Raw genomic sequence first — 19,722 nt, 5'->3', positions numbered from 1 at the left:
TCGTAACTTGGGCCGGCACTTTTGCGTTCATCGCGATCCCCCTAACTCCATCTCCAGAGGTCGCTTCCCGTTCGGCCTTTGGCAAATGTCCCGTTAATCTTCTTTGTACGACGTCGAACGTCGCCTCGCGCAATGGCACAACCGCTTATTTTCTGGCCAAGAGCCCGGTTCGCGGATTCCTATGTAATATATGCGGCTTTTATATACGGATGAGTAGGTAGTAGGTAGTAGGTACCAACGAGACGAAGTCCAAGACGTCTGCTGCAAAAGGCGATCGTCCACCGGTGATCTCTCCTAATAAATTTCGGTAATCATCTGGAACATCGACTGTGAGGGGTTAATATTTTTTCTTTTTCTTTTTTTTTTTTTCTCAACTTCCGAACCGGGAATTTCATGCGAATACGTACATCTATGTAAGTCCGCTAGTAAGAGGTAGGTATTTGAAATTTGTGGCTATTCATATCTCAGCACGCAAGCGGGCAACGTCATTCACGTCTCATACCTACTAACAATACACTTATCGAGGACAATCGTTGCCACGAGAATCGGTTGAGCTTCTTTATTTCCCTTGCAGGAAGCCAACAAAATTGAGTTGTAGTAAACTAGGTACCTAAAGTTGACGGTTTTTTTTTTTTAATTTGGCACTCTCGTTTAATTAATAAAGTTCAATGTTTGGTTCCGTTACATCGCTGTCGTCTCTATCTACTTACATCTAATATCGTATCCGAGTTGTCCACGCAAACTCGTCACACATAAGGGATTCGATCCTGCATTGGCCCTGTAGACTTGGGCACACAACAGCTCCTCACGGCCGAATGGGCCTCCGGCGACTTTGATCGACATCCGTATGCGGCAATTGATTGCGGGGCTTTCTCTACGAAAGACCGCCGGGATTCAGTTCAACCATTTGTCAGAGATAGAAGACCGGACGCGGGTTATTGATGACCTGCGTCTGAAGCTGGCTGATAGGGCCTCCGGTCTTGGAGACAATGTAAACGAGAGAGCGGTATTGGTAAAATTTCAAAAGCCCAATGAAATACCGGAGGCGGCGTTGGAGTAGTCTCTGATAATACAAGGATTTTCAGCATCAGAACAATTCATTCTCCGCAACTGTGAAATGATTTTCCCGCACACAAAGGAGCCTATGTAATCCGTATCAAGCAATCCCTTGTCTTATGATTACCGCTTGCATCTCCGGGCGCCATATCAACTTGACAACACCTGCTAGGTACCTAACCTATGTTGTGCGTTGTGGTAGTAGAACGTGCCATCATCTCACGATACCCACGTACCATATGATTTGTCGTGGATTAGCTACCTACGTATAAGGGTATTAGGTAGCATCTCAATTCATTTGTTTGGGGGCGGATTCAGCAAACCGTACATAGTATACCTATACCAGGAGATAGGGTCGCCAAATCTGGATCGGTCTAGTAAACTTGCAGATTTAGCTCGTCCAGGGCCTCGGTTCAGCCCCCATTCTCTCCCAATTCCCTTTCCTATTCCCCTTTAGGCCTTGGTAGATTCCTTTAACTCCGTCTTATTAGTCTGTCGTGACTTGGGGACTGGATTTGTAAATTGGAAAGCTCCTCATCCCGCTGATTACGGATATTGCGTGTGTAAGCTGTTCGGCGTCTTACCTAACGAACACATTCGCGGGGCGAAGTCGTCGAATCTCCGAACAAAGCCCCCCTATCAGGCTTCCCAACCAAATTCCATAAGCAGAGGCTGGCACTGCGGCGCGGGAAGGAAGTTAAAAAAAAAAAAAAAAAAAAAAGGAGCTGATAGCCGATATGATGATTACTATACGTGTAACGTAGGTGCCACGATAGCCGCGGGTTACACCTAGTGCCTTGCAGCCTAAGCAAGGTAAGGCGAGATAGATTCAGCAGGTTCGGTAGGTTACGGGGGAGAATGGGGAGAATGATGGGGACATGACCAAACGTCCTCATGTGACGCCTAGGAGATCGGACTGGTCATGAACTTGGTTTAGGTAGTACGATTTTTTATATTAGGCAGTGGTAAGTTAAGGGCTTTGAGGCTTGGCTAAGCTGAGATAGCCGTGCCAAGTATTTTAATTGTATTGATGTATTGATGACTATTCTCGCTGTTTCCGGGTTGATCTACTGTGTATCATGATATCCGGATATGTTTATGTACCTAACGTTAGAGTATGTAGGTATGTATTTATAAAATGTCGCTTGAGTCCGATGAATCTGACGAATCTAGGTTGGTACCGTGATATGTTGTGGAGAGGGTATGCGTGCTACGTACAATACAAGTATGTAATCTACCTAGTTAACGTAGGTAATAATCTATATACAAGTAGTTAGTTACTCAAGATAACTACATGTACTAACTAATATTAATACGTTCTTTCATTTCTACTTGTTTGTTAATATGTAGGCTTAATGTTATTTAGGTAGGTGCCCGGTCAGGTATGAAGTATGTGTAGACGGAAGGGGCTGGGTATTGTAAGGATGTACTATGTAAAAGCTTAGGAAGCAGAAGCACAAGTGCGATGGTGTCAGTTCGCATACCTACCTATTTTCCCGCGCTTCCGATCCTACCCTTTGGTCTCTACACCCCCTGCCACCCAGATCATGCCAAACCAGAATTCAAAGCAGCAAATTAAGCAGCCAAGGTTCTAGTTACATACACTAGTATGTACTACTTATACCCAAAGGTATAGCGAACCCGCCCTAGGACCCGCTTCCATGCCTTCTTCCACCTCTCACTGGTTCAGATTCCCAGATGCGGTCAATAGTTATTGGCTGGTTACTGGCCACCGGTCCCAGGTACAATGACTTTTAGTTACTATCTGGGTTGCTCCCAGTCTTTGGGCCACTACGCATTCTTACCGCAACCCCGATTTACCTCTGCCGCTACCACCGTATCGCCGCTACGGACGTGTGAGGCGGAAAGTATGTGTGTGTGTGTATGCTTAATCATAGAAACACCCTCTTTTTTAGCTTAACATCATCTTACCACATCTACCTAGGTATATACAACACACATGTTAAATTTCGCTGTACATACGAGGCTTTGTTCGACTTGTTTATTTTCTCCTGTTTGGCCTCGCTTTTATTCACGTTGGCCTCCTGCGAGGCATCGTCGACTGCATCTAAGCCTTCGTGGTATCGCATATCCCTAGACTCGAATTCACCTTCGTCCAATCCGCAATCCTCAGTACGGAATAACGCAATACGCATTCCACAATTCCACAGCGTACGCAACGCTCATCTCGACTACGTGAAGACATGGCGCATCAACTCATCGCTCGCCCGCGATGACCTCCAGGCCCCCTATGGCCGTCCCTCAGCGACAGCCTCAGAGAACATTAAGCGGCTCGGGGTTGTCGCAGTCCCCTACTCACCAGCGAACCCTCTCGCAACAATATTTACCCCCGTCCCCTGTACGGAAATCGGAGAGCTTTAATGAGCAGTCTAACGATACGGGCGATGTCGTACTTAACAGATATAACAATATCCCAAGAAGGGGAGGGTCGAGGCTCAAGCTCGAGCTCGCCAATGATGGCATCGAGCATCCCGGCTTTAGCGAATCCCCGCAAAATTTGGATACCCTATCCGCCAACAAAGTCTTTACCCCGTCGCGGATGATGTCGATGAATGATGCATCTGATGCTGGCGATCTAACTCCCCGAACCTCGAGATGCCAAACGGCCGATGATGATTCAATTCCCCTACCCATGCCGCCTCGTCGAATCCGATTCGTTGTACCCGTTAAACGGTCGGAGTCTTCGAGTACCAGTACACCCCCCAAGAAGGACACCCGCCCGAAGCCCTTCGTCCTCGAACCACCATCGATTGCTGCTCGCTATCCCAACACGGGCAAATCGGAGTCCACCGGTAAAACTAGAACCAAGGATGTGCCCGCTCGTGCGTGTACTGACCCATGTACAGGAGTCGCAGATTTCTATCGTTGGAACGGATCACATCCTGAGGATCAGTTTTCTGACAACATTATTAGGCATGGATATTTCGACAAGGCACCGGCGCAGTCTACCCAGGAGCCTGCGTCGGCCAAGGCTTCGTTGTTTCCTGCGCTGCACCATAAGACTGGCCTTCACACATTATCAACCGTTTTTACTAGCATCCTCAATCAGAGGAGACACAATGGCCAGATCACTTCGGCTTCTACCTTCAAACCCCCGCCTCGAGTTACGCTAACCGACACGAAAAGAGAGATATGGCTCAAGGACCTTGCTAACCCAGCTATTTCCCTCAGACGCTTGAGTCGAACTATCCCCCACGGTATTCGCGGGAAGGTCTTGCTTGAGCAGTGCTTAAATAAGAACGTTCCCACGGAACGCGCCGTTTGGCTTGCAAAGTGTGTCGGCGCAAACGAGATACGAGCCTTCAAGAGAAAGGGGGCGAATGGCATCTTTGTTATGGGCGGAGAAGCCAAATGGATTAGAGACTGGACCGTGTTTGTCGAACAGTTCGTCGAGGCCATCTGCAATGCTTTCAGCGAAGATGATTGGAAGGCCAAAGTTACATATGCGTAAGTGATGGTGCTACCCTGTAGAATAACACTCGTGCTAACCACTCGTAGCATCCGTCTGGCTGCTCATCTTTACGCCGAGCATCTTTTGGACCGCGACCACTATATGGACTGGCTGGTCTCTGGCTTGGAAAATAGTAACCAAGCCAGGCTCCCCCTGTGGCTTTTGATCATCCAAATATACTGGAAAGATCTTCTCAAATTAAGGAGACATGGACGACGTTTAGTCAGTGCCATTTTGTCTCATCACTATTCTGTATGCCCCCAGCGACATGTCTTAACCACGGTCAACTAACTCAATGAGCAGATATATCATCTTCCCGATGGTGATATTTTGCTCCCTCTTGCTACACGATTACAATCGCTAATAGAGTCGTTACTCCTCATTTGCCCGGAGAATTTCATTAATCCTGGGGTTTGGTACAAGCATCGCGACTCTTTAGCCGAGCCCCCTAGGTCTGGTAGCAACGAAGCCAGATCAAGAGCTCTTAAATCAATCGATTTGCGTAACGACTATTTAACTAGTTCTAACGCTAAATCGCAACCTGCTCTCCGCAGCATAGTAGTACAACTACTTGATAGCATACATCGAACACCTCTCGATACGGATATTCCAAAGCGACTTTGGAAAACGAGCGATGACAAGTGGCCGATAGTCAGAACTATTCTTGAATGGTGTACCTCATTATATCGACCGGGAGTTGCAAAAGTGTACATTGCCGCAACGCTTCTGCGTTCGTCGTCTGCATTGGATATCGATGTCACCAGAGCCGTGCTAGACTTTCTGGATACCGACCCGCTTGAAGAAACTGCCCGAAAGCAGCTTGTATATCATCTCGTGTCGGAACTCGTTCGCTCTGGCCACTTCTCGGTTCCTCAATATATCCAATGGCTTATATCCCGCGGTGGACTTTCGTCTCCTTTCGAAGCAGCACGTGACGGACCATGTTTCACGAGGCTACTTGCTGAGATTCCACTCCATTCCCTTAACGATTCTATGAAAAATGTGAGGGCAACATTACTGCGAAGAGCGTCGTATTCGGTCGATGATGAGTCCCAGGACATGGCAATGGCTATCAGTTGCATTAAGAGCACGCTCTCCGTTCCACTAGGACCCGAAGATCCGCTCCTACAGAAGATGCCCATGAGTCTAGACAAGCTATCGAAGCGGATCATGTTAAGCAGTCGATCTCTAAAGACGACCATTTCCTCGTGGCTCAGCAGTGACTTCATCGGCAACGTCGTCCGGAATTCGCAATCCAGCAAAGGCGGTGTTGAACTACCCAAGAACACGTTTGAGATGGTTCGGACTCTTCTCGAAGCCGCTGAGGATTATACTATGCTCGAAGAGGTCTTGAAGCTAACAGCGACATACCCTAACGCAGAGCTTCTCGCACTCTGTGCCGACACCATCAATCTTCATTTGCCAGTATTCACCGCAACTGGAGCAGCTAAGCCACTCTTCCAAATTCTTTACGAGCGACTCAAAACCATCATGGAAGAGCAAGGTATCGGTGCCCGTCCGCTTCTAGCTTCTCTTGCTTATCTAGCATCGCGTCTACCCGGCCTTGAAGATGTGACGACCCAACTACAGAACGATTTGATACGTATAGACCGTAGCAGCGCCGCAGATGCCTCGTCGCCGTTGTCCGACAACATGGCTACCCAACTTCAAGACGCCGAGACAGAACTAAGTGAGCAAATAGAGAAGCTTGCTAGCTACACCAGCGCCGATAGGCCAACAATGGAGCGGCTGTTCTATGCTATCATCAAAAAGCTACAAGTTTATTGGGGTAAAGCAGATGAGCGTCAACGACTTTGCTGTATCCTTCTCACCAGACTTCGTGTATTTGATATTCAACATTTCAGCGAACTTACGAGAGGATGGATTCAGCACATTCGCAAGCTAACGAACAGGCCACATATCAATCAGTTATTTCCACCTCTGATGAGCTCAGGTTGTTTGCCTCTCGCAATATTGTTCGCAACCGCTCATAGGAATCAAGATCAAACTGCCCAGCCCCAGCCGAACGCCGTCGGGTCTGCTTCTGTCTACATGCAGGAGGTATTGCAAATGTTAATCATGCCATGCAGCCCGAGTCCCATGATGTCTTCGGAGGACTGCTATCGCTTCCGTATCGTCCAGGACTACGCTAGGCGTGAGCATGCTAGGGAGTTGATGCCGTTGGTCCGCGGGGCATTGGCTGAGTATTCAACCTCCCTTCATCAGCACACGTCGATCCCTCAACCCTTAGATAACAAGCAATTCGAGGCCAAAGTCCTAGAAGTTCTCCGATCTTTAATACTTGTCGATCCAAACGCTGCCAGCCAAATTGTTTCGTTAAAAAGTCCGGACCCGAAATTAGCGGCGCTTATCGAAACCTGGACTACGAAGCTGCTGGTACCTCACAGCGGTGGCGGCCAGAAATCATTTGAGCAAGTTTTAGAATTGGCAAACGAATTTACGCTGCCTTTTTGCCAAGTTAAACTTTCCCTAAACCTCGCAGTTGATGAGCTAGGACAAGCTGAGGCATCGGAGAGAACCCAGTCGCAATTTGAGCTATTGTCGAAAGCACTCGACAACGCCATCGACGCCAATAATATCATGTGGACAGGCATGCTCCCTTCTCTTAGTCCTGATATTACGCAGCACATGAGAAACCGAGCGGAGTCACGCTTGCTAGATATCATCCCATCTCTTAAAAATCCTCCCGGAGATGCCACTTTTGATAGAGATATCCACATGGCGGAGAATCTCTTGACCGTTATCGATTCCATATTCCGTGGAGGGTCGGGATCAAAAGTATTCCAATTTTCTAGCGCTCTGGTAGACAAACTTGCAGACTTGTGGGATATCCTAGCCTCAAGAGCTGGAGAGTACGCATCACTTCAAGCCGCTGTGCTCTCACGCTGGCTACCTCTTATATTCTCTTACCTAACCCTTTTCACCTCACCATCCGCTAGTGCATTAGATGCATCACGGGTATCTGGTGGTGAAATTCGTGGTCGTGCTTTAGTCATCCTTGCGGGTCTCGTTCAGGAGCTCGATAATCACTTATCCTCCAATCTCGGACAGAAGGCCTTCGACATCGCGCTCGTGTTAGCTGATAACTTACCCGAAGAGGCACGCCTATTATGCGTACGGGCAGTGAAAGATGCCACGGCTGATCCTAGGATTAGATACTTATTTAGCTTCGCTCCGAACCCGGCAGAGAATCTAATGCTAGCTCATCGCGAGAAGCCACCCCAGGGAATACAAGAAAGGAGGGCGATGGCGATGGGTATGAATATGATACCAGAGAAGCTAACCCCCTTTGTGTTCAGGAGGTGGGAAATCCTCAGCGAACCCACTCCCGTCGTAGGCGAGAACGATACGAGTCTAAGCTTGACGCTGTTCGACGCCAGGAAGATAAAGTAATCCGTTCTACTAGAGAGTTTATACGCTCAACCACCTTATTTTTTAATGTCTTCTGGCTTGTATCGATACGGATTAGAATTTGCTACGGAGAGGCCGGGTGGCCTGTCGAGAACCTTGGAGATAGAGGTTTTTATTTCAACAGCCAGAGTCGTCTTATTCAAAGAGACGCACGATGTATCCCGCAATATTAGACGGGATATACCCCGAGCCTCCCCGGCTCCCACTACTGCTTACTTTCTTTTGTTCTCATTGGGTCCCTTAGTCACAACTCGGGGAATCTCACGGCATTTATGACTGTCACGCATTTGCTGAGCCAGAATCTTCATCTCTTATCTCTATGGTAGCGCGCGCCTGCTCGCGCGTGTTGTGCGCGTTATACGATGATACCTGGGCAGGATTTGCGAAGAAAGAATAAGCATTAAGACAAGATGCTTTTCCAGTTTTTTGTTTTCAGGGACATCGGGATCACGGTTGGGTTTCCGGTTCAGGGTTGGGGTTAGGTTATCGGCTCTACCGGTCGTGTTTATTTAGGGGAAAGCGGGATGGACTGGCTGTATAGAATTGGCTGTAGAGGGGATGGAGAGGTAACGGAAGAATAAGTGTTGTAAAGCAGCGATATAAGAGACAAGAGACATCATTTAAATAGTTTCATCGTTCATCGCGCTGTTAGTGACTATTGTGATTATAAAATTGCTATGTTGAACACTGAACTTATCCTAGCCTGTTGTCTTGCTCCTTGGGTATCAACGACAGGTTATAAATGACACAATTCCTATACCCTCGTTTTTATTAAAACCTAACAAGAGAGAAGTTAAGTATGAGTATCGAGCGGACATCTAGATGGCCGGGGAAGCAAAATTAGTGATGAGTCGAACTAGGCAGGATACCTAATGGGTGATGAACGAGGATATAGAAAAGTATATAGGTAGTATTTCCGCAAAGGATGAGCCGATCTATTATAAATTCTTTTAAAAAGCAGAAACTCACATCACATCTTAGATGTTAAAACCTTAGGGGTTATAAGTACCTTGAATTTGTTAATATTTTGATGTATACCCATCGCTGGATTTTAGACACCCCTGGGTATATAAGATAAATCTTGATCTACACTGGGAGACTTCACAAGGATTACTGATACTAGTTAACTAGTGCGCTTAAGGGGGCGTCTTGGCTATGGTAGAACGTTGTTATACAGTATACTAATTACCTAAAATAAAGAGTTTCTTCAACAGGTTTGATGTAAGTTTGGTTATTATCTTTATAAACGTATAACTACCTGTATTTATTGATAGTGTCCCTTCTCATCAGCTATCTCCGGGTTTCTTAGCTAGGGAGTATTGGCATTATACGATAATTCTTTATTCTTAACTTAAAGATGTGTTTGTCAAAAAGGAGACCTGGGGCTTGTAGTGAAGGGAAGATTCGAGAATAATGGTGTGATTACCTCTTATAAAATAGGGGGAATAATTGGGAGTTAAGGTAGGTAATTTATTTACTACCACCGAGTTCTTCTGTTTAAAAGGCCGTACACAAAAGTGAAATATGAATTAACAAGACTGGGTATCACGAGTTTTATAGGCGTTAAGGAGTAACTATCCAAGATTTATTCGACCAGAAAGAGCATGGAAAGCTGAGTTCATATTAATATGATAACTATACCTGCTAGCGCGCCGTATATATATCCTGAGTATATGTATCTGGACAACATATGTTCCGCCTGTTTTTCTACTTCAATATTCTTACGGGCTCCTAATTCGTCAGGTACTTAATGAAACTGCGATATTTAAGAGGTAGTTAATCATCACTTATACAGGCCCGTAACAACGCAAGTTGAAACCAACCTAACTGGTGAAATTCATAATTGACTAATATAAACCAAGAACTCCTTTAAACTAACTATCAAACTACAATACAAAGAGGATTAATTAACATTTAGTTATTTAAACAAGAAGTGTAGATCCAAACGCCCCCCCTCCTTATTTTCTTCGTCTCTCGTTTTACCTCTCTCCCCCTTCTTTCCGCTAGCTAGCTAGCGTTCCTTATTATAGCCCGCGGAAACAGACTGGTGGGTGGCGATCTACTTAATATTCGTGTATTGCCACACGCAATAATGATGGAAGGAATATAAATAATACATGTGCAAGTGAAAGTACGATTCCTTTCTTCGTTCATAGCTCGTCCCGGATGAAGGTATGGCTGCCGAGGACCCAAGACAGCGGCGTCTCGACGCAGAGCTGGCCCGTCGGGCTGGCGTACGTCGGGTAGATGCCCTGGGACGAGGGGGTTTGGGCGCTGGCGATGGTGGGATAACTGTGTGGTGTTGCGCGACTGGTGGGAGTCTTGTAACTACTCCTGTGAGTTTCGTAGCTGGTAGGTGTCGCGTAGTGACTGCTGCTGCTGGTTTCGTAGTCCGAATGCGCGGAATATCCGGTGCTCGTCGCGTATCCGGTATCGTAATCATCGTCATCATCATCATGATGCTTAGTTTTATAACCATCGTTGGTCTTGTATTCATCATCATCATCATCATCATCGTCGTGTTTGTACTCATACTCATCCCCATCCCCATCTCGGCACCACGACTCCGGCCTTACCGCAAGGTCGACCTCCTCGCAACCCTCAGGCCAGGTACTTTCGACGTGGTACGTGACGTACACCTGTCCCGAGCCCGGCATCTGGCAGTACCGCGCCTGCCCGCCGTAGAACCCGTCATCGTACCAACGTAGATACCCGTTCTCAACGGCGAACTTGCCGGCTGCGGAGTCCCCGCGCGGCGAAGATGCTGTTAGCGGCTCGTATAAGACGTCTCGGCCCGTTGCGAGATACTCCCCGCCGCTGTTGATCACACCGTCCGTTAAATAGAAGGTAGTTGCGTCGGCACAGCTGAGCGGGTCGGCGGGCGGAGCGCCCACATATCCCTTGTCGTGTCCCTTGTCCTTGTGGTGGTGTCCCTTGTCATGGTGTCCCTTATCATGGTGTCCTTTATCAGAGTTGTGGTGATGTTCCTTATCATGATCATGTTCCTTGTCAGAGTGATGGTGTTTCTTGTCAGAATGGTCATGGTCCTTATCAGAGTCGTGGTCATGCTTGTCGTCGTCGTGGTCATCCTTGTCGTCGTCGTGGTCATCCTTGTCAGAGTCGTGGTGTTTAGGATGTTTATTCTGGGTGTCCCTGCGACTGATAGGGGCGCGAGCCGGGACGACGGCGAGCACGATAGGAGTGTTGGAGTTGGCAACGCCCGGGATAGCCGAAGAGGAGACAGGAGACGACTTCATCAAGGAAACAGTCGAAGTGGAGGTATACCGGGTGGAAGCTGAAGCCGCGTTGACTGTCGCGACCTGAGCCGAGAATACCAGCAAGCTAGTTGCAACGGCAGTTCTGACCTGAGTCGACAACCCCATTGTGGATTTGGATGTTTTATACAAATAACTCTTACCTCGGGCGAAAATATTATTAAGAAACGTCGTCGAATTACTTAGAAGGAAGTATTAGTGTAGTAGGATGATGAGAGGTAGCAAAAGAATAGACCGGGTGGGCGAATTCGGGAGTATTTGAATATCTTATTCCAACCAACATTTTCTGTCTGTGATAACGTAAATAACCAAGGGGAATGTTCGATGTTATTACTAAAAGGGCGAGACTTGAATCTAGCTAGCCATGGCATTCCCTTATTGACTCAGATCTATCACCATAATTTATTTATTCTTAAGCTATCTCGTTGCCCTTGGAATGAACCAATTCAATCCCCTTGGCTGGAGCTGAAGATAATGGCACCATCTCAAAAGGGGGCAAATCTAAAACCGCGTCTCCCTTAAGAGCAGACTCGTCCATGTTAACTGGCTCATCAATATTGATAATTTCGTTAACAGTCAATACTAGCTTAATTTTAGAGACCTGGATTCCTGCGCGTCGAAGGGAGACCTCCCCAAATTCTTAGTAGCATAATGTTTCAGCCCAACCAATTTGTTGATCCATTGAATTTGAATTACAGTCCCTGGTATAGTGGCATTCAGTTGTACATACACCTTGCGAACAAAGCAGCGGAAAACGACGCCAAGACCTTCAATCATGTTCCAGACCGATACCCTAACTCCCTCATGACCCTGTGCTAACCTCTACATGCATTTCAACCCTCGAACTCTACAATTCTCTGTGTTGTTGAACTGGCCGTTCTTGGCCTCCCTTCTTGCGTACCATTAGCGTCAAGATTTGACTGGCTTTGCCCTTCTGGGTTCTTCGCCGCTCCAGCTCCAGCATCCGCTCCATCTAATAGATCTCTATCCGAGGATCTGACGCTCCTCCGCTCGGGATCTCCACCATATGCAGTCGGGCGTAGGCCTTGAACATCCTCCTCCTCCTCCTCTTCCTCATCTTTCTGTCCAGGTACCGCATTCTTCTCCAATTCGCGCTGTGCTTCTTCCATACGCCGGCGGACTTCAGCCGCAACGCGTGATGCATCCGTGACGATATTATCTAGAACGCCACGCAGACTACGGCCAGCACCTGCCACGCCTGCCTGCGAAACAGGAGGCGGTGCACCAGTAGAACGTCCGAAGCCAATATTAGAAAACGTGGTTAGAGATGAAGTAGACTGGTTGGTAGACGCCAAGCCATCAGTGAGGTGTAATGAGGTAGGAAATGATGATTCGAAGAATTGTTCCAGTAGCTCGTCCGCAAGCACTACCATTCGGAACGTTGGTAAAGTTATATGTAGCGGATTTGAAGGATCTAGCGCTGCGTTGGCTTTCTCGGACTGGGCTTTGGATACCGCACGTCTAGCCTCGTTGTCCGTATCTGGCTTACCTAAAGCCGATGGAATTGTCTCTCCCAAGTCAGGCTTCTTCTTTGTAGGCTTGGGACTGTCTGTTGGAGTGTCGTCTGTTGGCGTGACGTCTGTTGGAGTATCAAAAGCTAGTAAATCATCCTCATCCTCATCGTCGCCAATAGCAAATGCACTATTGTTGTCGCTTGCTGGCTCCTCAATATCGGAGAATGATTTTCCTTTATTTGTGATTTGGTTATTTGGATGATCAGGATCGGCATATTCAAAACAGCGCCGAATGAAAGCGCTCACGCTTCCTAAAAATCGCTCATTAATAGTACCCCCGATTGGTGGGCTCAGCGAGCCGCTGCTAGATTCGCTTAGGCCATTCGGCGCCGGGGTCGATGCAGATTGGCTTAATGATCCTTCAAGGCCACGGCGCGAGAGAAACAGGAGAGCTTCAGATATTCGAAGTATGCCCTCTCGATCGACTCTTCCATCGCCATCGTCATCGTAGAGCTCAAAAAAATATGTGATTGTGCCCATAATATCACGTTTCCCCTTGATATGGGCGAAGCCCGTCACGACATTTTGCAACGTTAACGTCGAGTTGGAATCCACATCCCATCTTCGGAACAATCTCTGCATGAACTCATGATCAGTCGGCTCGGGGCCCCCTCCCCACGGTGAGAGCAGGTTAGGTTCGGATCGTCTAAAACTGCCGAAGTATGAACCACGGTCTTTCTCAGGCACGTCGCGCCTAGACGAGGCTGGAGCATCAGAGATGGCCCATTTGGACACGCTCGCTAAGAATTCCCGGAATGCATCGTAGTCCATTAAGCTAGTACTGGGTCCTAGGCCGACCCGACCCTTCTCGACGCGATGGTCGTGGTTATCCGGGAATATGTCGGTCGCTCTGGCTCGGCTGGCTTTAGCTCGAGCTAGTTGCTCTTGGATAATATGATCCCGCTGTTGTCGTTCGTACAAAATCCCGTAAAACCTATCATACAAGGCTCCTAGTTCGTCAGGGCTCAGTAATTTGCTGTCGGGACCAAGATTTCGGATAGCAGTACGCTTAGCGAAATTCTCAATATTATTGAGAACCGCATCCTTGTTCTTTAATCGCAAATCTTGGATAGTGCTATGAGTAACGCCCGAGAACTCCTTAAAAGCTACTACCATCAGTTCTTGAAACCTGTTAATGGCTCGCAGCTTTGGGTTTTCCGATTTAGGATGCGCGGATTCATCGAGACGCGAGAAATATGATTTTAGAACAGATATGAAAGCACCGTCGTCCGTAGCATCTAATAATTCTTCGCCGTTGATCCTTAGAATAGCCAGTCCGACTTGGAACAGTACCTTGGGCCCCTCAACAAAGAAAACATCCAGAACCCTAAATGCAAAAACCAGGGGCATCGAGTTGATATACAGGGAGAGGAACCAGGGAAGAGAAACGACGGAAAGTTGTACATCGCTCTTAACGAGGTGTTCCCACAGAATCGGCATCGTTTTCTCAACGAGGGCTTCGAAGACCTTCTGATCCAAGAGCGTACCATACATGGTAGAGGAGTAATACCCAGGAACTAGCCTATCGCACAATGCCGAAAGGAGGAAGAACGCTTGAGTCTCAGACATGTAAATCAACAAAGCGGCCACGACGATATTCATGGCCTGACAGTACCCGACGTCGGGGTTAACCCAACTGTATGCTGTGAGAACTCGTCGTAAGCGGCTGATGCCGTCTTCGCTCTGGAATCCTGGATATTCGGGGAGACTTCGGTTTAAGTCTTTTTCTATTTCATCTATAGCCAACGACTCTTTCCCTTCGAACTTTGCGAGTGTCTCCACATATAAGGTCGGATTTTCGAGTCGTAGATATAGAGATCCAGACGTTAACTCCCAGATCTCACCTCGGAGTCGGTTTGGGAGACCGACCCTAATCAGTTTATGAAATGTGGGCTGACGAATCAGGGTCGCATTCCGACCATTATCGCGAAGATACTCGGCCCATAACCTCATCTTTGCCCGATCCCTTAGCTTCTTCGGGTCGCCAGGGTATCGAAATACCATACCTAAACCAGCATCAGGCGGGCTTGTGTTCTTTTTATCCTCTGGCCTAAGGAGGTATTCCGAGTAACATTCGGAGACAACTTTCTTGTATCTCCCGACGCTACCGACCGCATTCCTTAAGCCTTTCTTGAGACCGTCACAAAATCTTTCACACGCCGGTCGAGATCCGGCAAGCTGTATAGTGATCCTCTGCTCTCTAAAATCTTTCTTGTCTTTTAGCGCATCTTTGTCCTTGACCGATTCTTGCGTTATACCATTCCAGGTGGTGATGGCGAGAGCGAACTAGAGTCCCTCAAGGTCAGCTTGAGTTGAGTTGATACAGTAGGCTTAAGTAAAGAGGAATGTCTTGGTACCTGAAGGTTCTGGGTATTTAGGCGCTCGACCTTTCTAATAGCGCAGAGGGGGAAAGTAAATCCATTCCCACTAGGGCCGGCGCCGTGTGTCTGGCCGGTGAATGCGGCGGCACTCGAGGGGCTGGCACCTTGTGAAAAACTAGTCGGGGTAGTGGAAAAACAAATATAGAACTCGGAAAGATGCAGCTTGCCGACATAGTGCCAGCCGCGGTCGCGCTCTTTGTCGCCCTGAGTGACGTTCGAAGGCGGTATGGTAAGCTCGGCGGGTATCTCGTATAGGGGCGTCTGGGAGCTGGGAAGTCGGAACTGATTCTGGAATAGAGAAGCTTTGGAGGGATGCCTGTCTGAGTTGGTCAGGTTTAGTCCTTGCATAGGATCAATCAGCTGCTGAGCAGCCGACTGAGCCTTCTGCACAAAGCTGCTGAGGTTATTAAACATGGTTCAAGACCTTCCAGCAGAGTCGAGTCCATGTACTTGTAACTCAATTCATTTCTAATAACGTTTAGATGAGCAATAACGCTGAACGGGTCAGAGATGGAATATAGGTATGTAGAAAATGGAAAAGCAGCAGTCGTACTCGTCGTGGAAAGGCTAGATTAGATGTTGTGTCAGCCGTTATCGTGTGTAAGTGTAAGTGTGTGAGGTATGGATGTGTAGGTTGTTGTAAGGAGAGATGTTCCTCCGTGGGGTCGCTACAGGTTCAGGGACAGGCACTGCCCAGTGACCTACCTAGGTTACCTAAGGTGTGCCGCTTTGGCCGGGCTTCAGCCTCTCCCGGTAAAAATGGACAAATGACCCTCCTAGTGTACCGTATTGTGGCTGAAGCTGTCTATCTTGAAACCCCTTGAAGTGGGGTACTTTGGTATCTAACGTATTGTACAATGTACATTCACTACATCATCTCAAGCTTAGCTAATCTAATTAGAATTCCCCGATATCACGCTCTAACACGGCTAGACCCGGATCTTATTTTCCTCAACCTTTCACTTATAAAGTGCCTTTACACCGTGATTTAATCAATAACCACCCGAATTGGCCATATTATAATCGGCTAATTATTGATAGGCTATGTATGTCTGTCCCCTAAGCACGGTCTAATTCTCAAATGTGTTGCGCATGTTTGCGTCTCAAAGCTTCGATATGGTCTGTCCTGTCTGTATGATCCAGGTAGAAGGGCAAAGGTGATTGGTTGGAATGCGTGGGCGCAACATCCTGCAACTACACAGCACGTTCCAGCTCTCCATGCATCCACGCAGCGTACAAAGGGTAGTTTCCCTTCGTGGTCTAGATCAGACAGTGTTGGAATCCACATTGGTCCACTTTCATCACCTGCAACAATGGAATCCCTCCCCGCTTGGAGTTTGTTCTGCAGCAAACGTCATCGCTACAAGGCTGGAGATCGCATACATAGTAGGTCCAGTATTTGCTTACTACCTACCTCTTACCTATCTAACCTACCTAACCTACCTAAGGTACCTACATAATCTAAACTTACCTATTAACTATCTTAAACCTATCCAACCCGTCCAGCCCGTCCAGCCCTTCCACTCCAGCCCAGTCTAACCAAATAACCGAATAACCAAATAATAACCAAAAACCAAAAACCCGAATACTATACTAACCAAGTCCGTTTTAAGAGTCCACCATTATTACTACTTATTACGATCTAATGCGCTAAAGAAGCGGGAAGCGGGCAAATCGCAACTTATCTTAGCCCTCTCTTATAAGTTTTTCCCTCTTTTCCCTCGGCCAAAGTCTATACATGTGCCGCCTCCTTTTCACTATATTCACCATGTGTATTCTTTGAAATACACCGGCTTATACCTTATACCATATATCCAATTCGTTGTGCATTGCCTCTTCGACGACCTATAGTCGCTAGTCAGAGGCGTCCTCGCTGCTATTAGAAATATTTTGCGCTAAGAAATGGGTATCGTCTGATGATATCCGCCAATTGCGAAAGGCAGCCTTTACTTAGCTGGAAGCTGGAATATTCCAAAAGTACCTCGGATGAATCTTAAAAAGATGGCCGCTACGGTTGCCAAACCCGGCCTCATTCCACGGGTCCTACAGGAACACAATTTACGGCCCGGCGCGAACACAGACACCAATAATCTTCCCCAGCCAGAGGCTGACGTCGACCCAAAAGTACCACCCCAACACCAGCGATTGAAGCTGAGCGACTTTGCCCTCATGAGGACTTTAGGAACTGGTAACACACCTACCTGCCACCACCTGCCACCACACCTATTTTAGATGCGCCAAGCGTTTACCGTGTCTGCCGTTCTAACCCTATTTCTTATAGGCACCTTTGCTAGAGTCTGTCTGGTCCGTCCTGCCAACGCTAACGAAGAGGACCGCGACAAGGTGTTCGCTCTCAAGATCCTACGGAAAACCGAAGTTATCAAGTTAAAGCAGATAGACCACGTTCGAGACGAGCGCCGTATACTAAGCGATGTCGCTGGCCACCCTTTTATTACCGAATTAATCACCACCTTCTCCGATCACGACTCCTTGTACATGCTTCTCGACTATGTTCCAGGTGGTGAGCTCTTTAGTTACCTACGAAGACATCGACGATTTCCAGAAGAATGGGCCCAGTTCTATGCTGCCGAGATCGTCTTGGTACTCGAATATCTTCATGACGACCAGGGCGGTGTCGCATATCGCGACTTGAAACCGGAGAACCTTCTCCTGGACGGCCAGGGCCACGTGAAGTTGGTTGATTTTGGGTTTGCGAAGAGACTAGGTAGCAGCGAAAGTAGGCCTGTTGAGACCTACACTCTTTGTGGTACGCCCGAGTACTTGGCGCCCGAGGTTATTCAGAACAAGGGACACACCATCGCCGTTGATTGGTGGGCCCTGGGTATTCTGATCTACGAGTTCCTCACTGGCTATCCTCCATTTTGGCATCAGAATCCTATTGAGATTTACAAGCAGTGAGTACCGGGAGTCGCACGTTTCACCGCTCGTAAAAGCTAATAAGATGACAGGATAATAGAGAAGCCCGTGCTCTTCCCCGCCGAGCCCCCTATTTCGCCTAATGCGCAAAACATCATCCGTTCGTTCTGCACTGTGGATCGCTCTAGGCGATTAGGAAATCTCATCGGCGGTACTCGTCAAGTTAAGGAGCATCCCTTCTTCGAAGGCATAGATTGGGACGCGCTTTACCACCGGCAAATCAGGCCCCCGATACAGCCCAACGTACGGTACCCGGGCGACGCACAGTGCTTCGATATCTACCCGGAGGACGATGGCAAGCGGGAGCCATATACTGACGAACTATCTCGTCAATATGAACGCTACTTTGAAGGGTTCTAAAGAGTCATGGATAATGAAATATCTTCCAACTGTCTAGACGAGGGTATGCGACGACAAGGCGTAATTTTGGGGGGGTTATTTGGCTACTACGGGCAGAATTTCCCAGCGGTCTGGTCATGATGTATTTACGGGACCTACGTTCGCACGGTTTTCAGGAGTCTCGGTGGCGTTTGTTATATACCTATACTAAGATATCATGAGGGGTAGCCTGAGGGCCCTATCATGATATCCAGGACAAAGTAGCGTATCGCGGGGTTTTTATTCCCTAGCGAGTTATCATGTACTTATATTACTACTAAAGCGCGTCCATTTCTTGCTATTCATTCGCACGGGTTGGATCGGTCGATATTGGGACCGCATTAACCTAGACATGTGAATAGGCGATAGGTACATGATTTAATACCTAGATGAAGGTAGTTGGTTTATACGTATTAGGTAGCCTTATGTACTATATAATATAAAAATCGCATCCGTCTCACCGGCTGTTATTAAAGACTTGATGTAAACGTTATAATTATGCTATTAAAGCTCTTTTAGTATCATTTAAATATCTGGATTGAATAACTTGCCTTAGTAGGAAGGTTTGAAGATTTGAAAGTTACTTGATATGGTAGAAGTATCTATTTTCTGCTTACCACTTTACCCCCCTACTTGCCTTGTAAGCCATGTATAAGGACCACAGTGAGCTATTTATATCCCTACTCACTTCAAAATGGAAGGCTCTTAGCAAGTGTATAAGTCAAACAACGGCCGGAGCTAATATAGAAAGTACCTAGCATAGTTGCGCTTGATTTAATTTTAAACCACCGCTCATGAAGATTTCTAATGATATATTACTGTGATAGCAATGCCCATCTGTAGCCAAACCATGCGGCTGGAAGTACTAAAGCTACTAAACGAAAAGCAACGAGCTCGGATAGAAAAAGTCAACCAATTTATATTATCGAGATACACCGAGAATCTATGTAGCTTTTCAAGTTCAAACCAACACCATCGTTAGTCGTAGTTACACATCATCGTCTTCGCTTCAGATGGGAAGTGGATATTTGAAATTCCATTCCCCTTCATCCGTCTTCTCGCCAAAGTTGATTCGTATCTTACTGGCTGTATTGTGCATGGAGATAAGAGGATATATCTTTTTGGTTGTAAATCTTGTTGTCTGATTGTGGCATCCTCCTGCGATAAAAGGTAACCATGTTAGTTAGTATGAACTCGAGCTAAGTAAGTATTTGTTAACGAGGTGATCTGATATAGGTTAGGTACCTACTCACCAA

At 47.3% G+C, this 19,722-nt stretch overlaps 4 protein-coding genes across 4 annotated transcripts; 2 read left to right on the top strand and 2 right to left on the bottom strand.

The window, feature by feature from the left end:
- Nucleotides 1–3,289: 3,289 nt before the first annotated feature.
- F5Y00DRAFT_268779 (uncharacterized protein) lies at nucleotides 3,290–8,344 on the top strand (the record flags this gene model as incomplete). Its single annotated transcript, XM_048012320.1, has 4 exons — nucleotides 3,290–3,869; nucleotides 3,924–4,524; nucleotides 4,576–4,780; nucleotides 4,832–8,344. 4 exons carry the CDS (start codon nucleotides 3,290–3,292, stop codon nucleotides 7,940–7,942), a joined length of 4,497 nt encoding a protein of 1,498 aa, XP_047865943.1. The 3' UTR covers nucleotides 7,943–8,344.
- Nucleotides 8,345–10,110: 1,766 nt separating this feature from the next.
- Nucleotides 10,111–11,343, bottom strand: F5Y00DRAFT_268772 (uncharacterized protein; the record flags this gene model as incomplete). The annotated part of the gene is made up of 1 exon (XM_048012319.1): nucleotides 10,111–11,343. The coding sequence occupies one exon, from the start codon at nucleotides 11,341–11,343 to the stop codon at nucleotides 10,111–10,113; it is 1,233 nt and encodes a 410-aa protein (XP_047865942.1).
- Nucleotides 11,344–11,912: 569 nt separating this feature from the next.
- Nucleotides 11,913–15,715, bottom strand: F5Y00DRAFT_47990 (TBC-domain-containing protein). The gene is made up of 2 exons (XM_048013713.1): nucleotides 15,128–15,715; nucleotides 11,913–15,056 (listed from the first exon to the last, which is right to left on the bottom strand). Exons 1-2 carry the CDS (start codon nucleotides 15,563–15,565, stop codon nucleotides 12,069–12,071), a joined length of 3,426 nt encoding a protein of 1,141 aa, XP_047865941.1. The 5' UTR covers nucleotides 15,566–15,715; the 3' UTR covers nucleotides 11,913–12,068.
- A 1,104-nt stretch (nucleotides 15,716–16,819) lies between these two features.
- On the top strand, nucleotides 16,820–18,920 carry F5Y00DRAFT_47972 (Pkinase-domain-containing protein). The gene is made up of 3 exons (XM_048013712.1): nucleotides 16,820–17,339; nucleotides 17,433–18,066; nucleotides 18,121–18,920. Exons 1-3 carry the CDS (start codon nucleotides 17,138–17,140, stop codon nucleotides 18,446–18,448), a joined length of 1,164 nt encoding a protein of 387 aa, XP_047865940.1. The 5' UTR covers nucleotides 16,820–17,137; the 3' UTR covers nucleotides 18,449–18,920.
- Nucleotides 18,921–19,722: the final 802 nt, after the last annotated feature.

Source organism: Daldinia vernicosa (genome assembly GCF_022497035.1).
Source record: "Daldinia vernicosa strain CBS 139.73 unplaced genomic scaffold F5Y00scaffold_17, whole genome shotgun sequence".
NCBI classification, from domain to species: Eukaryota; Fungi; Ascomycota; class Sordariomycetes; order Xylariales; family Hypoxylaceae; genus Daldinia; species Daldinia vernicosa.
The sequence above is the reverse complement of the archived record's forward strand: the minus strand, read 5'-3'. Positions and strand labels throughout refer to the sequence as shown.